Here is a 6,000-nt window from a genome sequence, read left to right on the forward strand (position 1 = left end):
ATGGTGAGAACTCATCTCTTTACTCATCCTCTCGCTTCACAGCGTATTCATTTAGCAGGCGTTTTCAGCTGGAGCACCTTACGAATATTAGCACGTTAGAGCCACGGGGATATGGCGGAGGATAATTAACACCCTTGCGCTAATTAACCAGGCAACGAGCAGTGCTGGAGTCAGCTGTACGAACAGCGCAGTCAGTCCTCCTCATGGGTGCTGAGCTGGCCTGAGAAGGGACTGTCAGCAGGTCTGAGAGAGCCTGAGGAGAGGAGGCCGGGGCGCGTCGTGAAGAGCCACAGTACACGTGCAGGATGTCCGCAGGGAGCTCCTCCTCCCACCAGGGGTCATCAGAGAGGCAGTGGTGCCGGGGGGGGGGGGGGGGCAGATACCAGACACCCCGATACCCTGACGTTCCCCAACAACACCCTTCTTCCTGCGTTTCGTTCTCTTTCTCTGTCTCTCCCTCTCTCTTTGTCATTTTTATTTCATTAAAATGAAAAAGCGGTTGAGTTGCGTACACCAGCTCTGTTTCAGACCACGTAAAGTGTTTGATACAGAGAAAGCGTGTTAAGCTGAATGGTCTTCACTCTCCCCTCCCCCCCCCCTCAGGTGAAGGCGGACCCCGGCAGCGTGAAGCTCTCGGCCCTGCAGCAGGCCTCCCGCCATGTTAACGAGATGGCCGCCAACGTGGTGGCCTCCACCAAGACCGGCCAGGAGCAGATGGAGGAGAAGAGTGAGTGTCACCGCCTGTCTGAGGGAGTGAGAGTGGGAGAGAGAGGCACAGACTGCGACAGTTTGGTGTGGTTTATATTGTAGTTTTACTAGTTGCCGTTTTCTTTTTATTGTTAATGAAGCGCTTATGCCAATGAAACCGATTTCAGTTTGAGTTTGTGCCACCCCCCAGGCACCCTGGACTTCTCGGGCCTGTCTCTGATCAAGCTGAAGAGAGAGGAGATGGAGTCACAGGTCAGTGTGTGTGTGTGTGTGTGTGTGTGTGTGTGTGTGTGAGTGTGTGTGTGTGTGTGTGTGTGGTTCCAGGTGAAGGTGTTGGAGTTGGAGATGCAGTTGGACAGTGAGCGTGTGTGTGTGTGTGTGTGTGTGTGTGTGTGTGTGTGTGGTTCCAGGTGAAGGTGTTGGAGTTGGAGATGCAGTTGGACAGTGAGTGTGTGTGTCTGTGTATGTGTGTGTGTGGTTCCAGGTGAAGGTGTTGGAGTTGGAGATGCAGTTGGACAGTGAGCGTGTGTGTGTGTGTGTGTGTGTGTGTGTGTGGTTCCAGGTGAAGGTGTTGGAGTTGGAGATGCAGTTGGACAGTGAGTGTGTGTGTCTGTGTGTGTGTGTGTGTGGTTCCAGGTGAAGGTGTTGGAGTTGGAGATGCAGTTGGACAGTGAGCGTGTGTGTCTGTGTATGTGTGTGTGTGGTTCCAGGTGAAGGTGTTGGAGTTGGAGATGCAGTTGGACAGTGAGCGTGTGTGTGTGTGTGTGTGTGTGTGTGTGTGTGGTTCCAGGTGAAGGTGTTGGAGTTGGAGATGCAGTTGGACAGTGAGCGTGTGCGGTTGGGTGAACTCAGGAAGAAACACTACGTTCTGGCCGGGGTTCCGCTGGACCAGGTTGCCGAGGGCAACGGCTTCACTAGCACCCCCCCGCCCCTCTCCCCCAAGCCGACCAAGCCCCCCCTCATGAAGAAACCTGCCATTGCACAGAAACCCACCATCCCTCCCAAAAGCACAGTAAGGTCCGCCAAAATAACATCATAAAATAACACCATCATTTGCAAGTCAGGCTTTTGTGGGGACCCTCATCTGGCCCTCCAATCCAAATCCAGCCCTGGTTTTCTTTATTCATGGGCAATTAACTGAATGATTATTGCAACTGATTGGCCAGACTGTCTTCACACCTGACTCCCAGAGGGAGGGTGGAAAACCAACCATTCTCGCCCTCAGGGAACATGATTTGATGGTTTTGGTTATCATGTGGGCACCTGTATTACCACACACTTTTCCTTAATCCCTCCCTTCTCTCTTACCCTACTTTAGTTCAGGTAAAGACACCTGCCAGGAGGCTGCTCCGATTGGCTGACGTCCCCTCTCTGGCTCCGCCCAGCATAGATTGGCACACTGGTCAGCATGACAACTTCTGTCACGCAGTCTGGGACACTATGTCTGAGGAGGCAGAACATCTCCAGTCTCATTCATCTCCATCCCTTTACCTCTCTAAACTGAGCCTCTCTCTCTTTCTCACTCTCTCTCTCTCTCACTCCCTATCTCTATCTCTCTCTCTCTCTCACCATCACGTGACCTTACAGCTGGTGAGGTGAAACCTTCTAGAGAAGACATTGATAGGCTGTCAGATAGAACGCGATCTGGAACTCGAGCAAACTGCTTTTTTTTTATACAGCCACACCCTTTAATGTCCCTGCGTCCATTGTTCCCGAATGGTGTAAATTTTCAAACAAGGGTAAGTTTTTAAGTGTACTCGGGGTGCAATACTACGGATGAAGATGTTCATTTCAGGCCCGTCTGAGTGAACACTGGAACACGGACAGCAGTGTGGAGGTCGAATCACAGCAAACGTTTCTCGGCGTGACGCAGTGACTTCCGCGTAGCGGAACGCCACGTCCACGTGTGAACGGGCTGTTCACAACACTTTACTCGCTGTTGTTGCTGTAACGACTGAGTCCTTGAATGCACAATGCAAAAGAACCAGTTGAGTTCGCTCCTTTCTCTTTTCACTACAGGGTGCTGTGAGCTCTGAAGGGTTCTACCTGCCTTTTATAGCGTCACATAATCACACACGGCACACAGAAGTACTTGTTCAATGACTTTTTTTTGTAGAAGTCTCCTCACATGCTACCTACTTATGTTTTTCTGATGAGACTCTCCAAATATCTGTCATTGTTTCTTTTTTTTTTTATATGTAGAATAGGAAGTACTAATTCTAGTCATTGCAGTGATTGTCTGCTGTATCGGTAAGAAAAGAATGTTGGCACACCACTTTGAAAAGAGACCACCCGAAACCCTCAAGTTATTTAGTTCTGTTATGAACTTCACCGCTCTCAAACACAACCAAACTGGGCCACATACAATCCTGAAATGCTTTAGCTCTTTAGATTCAGGTAAAGCACTCCCGATTCTTGAGAATCTTAGATAAAACATTTTGCCACTCAAAACATAGAACTGATTTGAAAGAGTAATTTTATTCTCAATATTTGGTAAGAATATTTTGGCTGCCCGTTTGCATCAGGCGAAAGTTATTTGCCGTTTCTCCAGAGTCTTTTCCTTTCGGTTTTCTCATGACGCTGTTGTACGGAGATCTTTGGACACCTCGAGTGCTTTCTTAAAAAGGGTTTTTATTAAGTGCTGCCCCCCCCCCCCCTTTCTCTTTGTTAAACATGTCTTTATACTCTCAGATCTATTAATATATTTTAGTAAAGATTACTGTGGTATCCTGTAATAAGTGTAAATGTCAGATGACCAATAAATGTTTAAGAACAATAAAGTTTGGCCCGTGTTCATTTGGGAGATGTGATGGCTTATGGGAACTCTACCACCATGAAGATGAGAAAAGTGCTGTAAACTGAGGCTACAGTACAGCAGGGCCACTAAGGAAGAGTCAGTCATATCTCAGGGATAATGCTTGCGTCTGTCCGTTGAGTTTAACGCAGATGCCAGTTTTATCAGAGTAACTAGCACAATGTATTTTGTGCTCGACTCAAAAGACCTGCACCAAATACCGTATGTAATAGTTTTTGGATTTAAATATTTTTACTCAGCTTGCTCAGATAAAGTGTTAATTCACAAAGAATCAGTTGTCTACAACCATGAATATCAAGTCTAGTAAATAGTGGTAAATAGTCCAAGTCAGTAAGTAATGAGGTAAGCAACTACAGTATCAAGATGAACACAAATGCGACAGTCCTAGCTTAAAATATAAAGTAAAATACAAATGTATCCTGTCACCCTATGCCGCCCCCGCCCCCCACCATTCTTTGAACTCAGGGGTTGCCGGGTTCATTCCCAGGTGGCGTGCTGTGCCACAGCAGCAAATCATAATTAAACATTCAGCTGTACAAATTAACACCATGTTAAAAGTTTAATTTACTCGGGGTAGGTGTGTCGGCTCAGCAAGTAAATAAAGAATGTTAATAGAAGATTAAGCCTTGCTGAGTTCAGCTGCGGTTTTATTCCGTGTCTCTGACACTATCAGACCGCATGAGCATACAACACAGCAGCCGGATATTTCTTAAATAGATTTTTTTGTGAGATTAAACTCTTGCTTAAAGCTGTGAGGGAATGACATCTGGCAGCTTGCAGTGAGGTTATTGGAATGACACGAGAAGGGCGGGTGGAGTCGGGGCACGTGATTGGAGAACACGGCACACATTCCTGCTCTATTGAAGCGTGCTGCTGGTACACATCACATGAGAAGAGGTCGGACCCCCCCCCGAACTGAACCATAGCTCCGTCTCATTATTGATGCCTTTTCTAATGCCCCCGCCCCCCCCCCCCCTCTTTCTCACTAATTTGGAATGTCCCACCGTGTCTGTCCACTCATCCGTGTGAGGTCAGTTTGGGCGCAGACGGGCGTGGGCTCTCTCGAGCATCACCCGTACCACGCTGCAGACCGCCGGTCAGGCTCACACAGACATGAGTCACAGGAAGCCTCTTCATGTACAGCTTAGCAAGGGAACTTACAGACTCCTGTTCCCCCAGCAGGCACCTCCCCCCACTCGCTGGGTGTCACCCTGCTGGGCGACCAGCCAGGTGGAATTGGCCAACTTTCACAACAGGCTGATGCACACAGGACCTTAACAGGATTTACCCTGTAGTTTAATTAGCTGATTGTTTGTTTTTGCAGCTGCATGACCTACTGTCTATGGCAATATTTTCCCTGGCTCTGGATAAGAGCGTCTGCCAAATGCCATTAATGTAATGTAATGTAATTATTATTTCTTCCACATGCTTTTGTTATAATCACCCCCTCCCCCCCTCCCCCCACTCTCATGTTCTCCCCCACATATGGTAAATCATATTGTATTTCTACAATACCATGATATGGTATATGTACAATTGATGCTTCTCATTCACCCATTCATAATACACGTGACCGGATGCCATGCAAGGTACCAACCAGCTTGTCAGGAGCATTTAGGAGTGAGATGTCTTGCTCAGGGACGCTTAGACACACCAAGGACAAACCCGACTGCCAGACGACTGCTCTTACCGCCTGAGCCAATGTCGCCCCACGTAGTGCATAACTCCCACTCAGGCTTCTCTCAGACTTGGGCCTTTAGTTTGGAGGATGTGCAGCTCACTGTGACCACAATGCACGGCAGCATTTACCTTAGGTGAATCATTCACCTTAGGATATTTAAACATCCTTTCTCATTCAGAAATAGCACGAGATGTGAAATTGTACTTACCTCTAGGGTCTTTCAGCGAACTTATCCCTGGTTATGGGTATGCACTTTGTTGTACGTCGCTCTGGATAAGAGCGTCTGCCAAATGCCAATAATGTAATGTAATGTAATGTAATGTGAAACCCAACACATCGAATGCTTGAAGTGCACAATTGACCCTTTAAGCCGTCGCCAACTAAGACCACCATTGTGAGAAAATATTTTCCTGGAACTTCTTGACCAACACAATCATTATTTCGAAAACTATGTACACACATAATGTATTGTTTTAAAAAGAAATAAACAATTGCATTTTCATTGGCTGTTAAATCAGCTTGGGTTTTTACTTTGAAGTCAATGGGCGAAACGCTCTTTTGCACTCAGCAGCCATACTTCCGGATGCTTCTCTGCTTAGGCTGGCCAAGGGCCTGCGTTCCTGTCCAGTTTATATGCATGTCTATGGCAAGTAAACATCAAATTCAATGGAAGTACTCTTGTTGTACTTTGGAGGACCAAAAATGCTTCAGAGCACACTTTCCATTCCCAGGAGTCATTGCGTTTTCAGAGCTGACAGCAAAGAAGAATTGGACTTTTAAATAATCAATCAAATAC

At 47.1% G+C, this 6,000-nt stretch overlaps 1 protein-coding gene across 1 annotated transcript in view; it reads left to right on the forward strand.

Annotated features, from left to right (window-relative positions):
* The window catches only part of hip1rb (huntingtin interacting protein 1 related b), a 37,854-nt gene extending 35,296 nt beyond the window's left edge, over nucleotides 1-2,558 (forward strand). The window contains exons 29-32 of the mRNA XM_061259989.1: nucleotides 604-727; nucleotides 899-960; nucleotides 1,499-1,720; nucleotides 2,027-2,558. Coding sequence (XP_061115973.1) covers nucleotides 604-727; nucleotides 899-960; nucleotides 1,499-1,720; nucleotides 2,027-2,035 — 417 coding nt within the window. The 3' untranslated portion in view covers nucleotides 2,036-2,558. The remainder of the gene's footprint in view (nucleotides 1-603; nucleotides 728-898; nucleotides 961-1,498; nucleotides 1,721-2,026) is intronic.
* The last annotated feature ends 3,442 nt before the right edge of the window (nucleotides 2,559-6,000 follow it).

The sequence above is a fragment of the Conger conger genome, chromosome 11, assembly GCF_963514075.1.
Source record: "Conger conger chromosome 11, fConCon1.1, whole genome shotgun sequence".
Taxonomy (NCBI): Eukaryota; Metazoa; Chordata; class Actinopteri; order Anguilliformes; family Congridae; genus Conger; species Conger conger.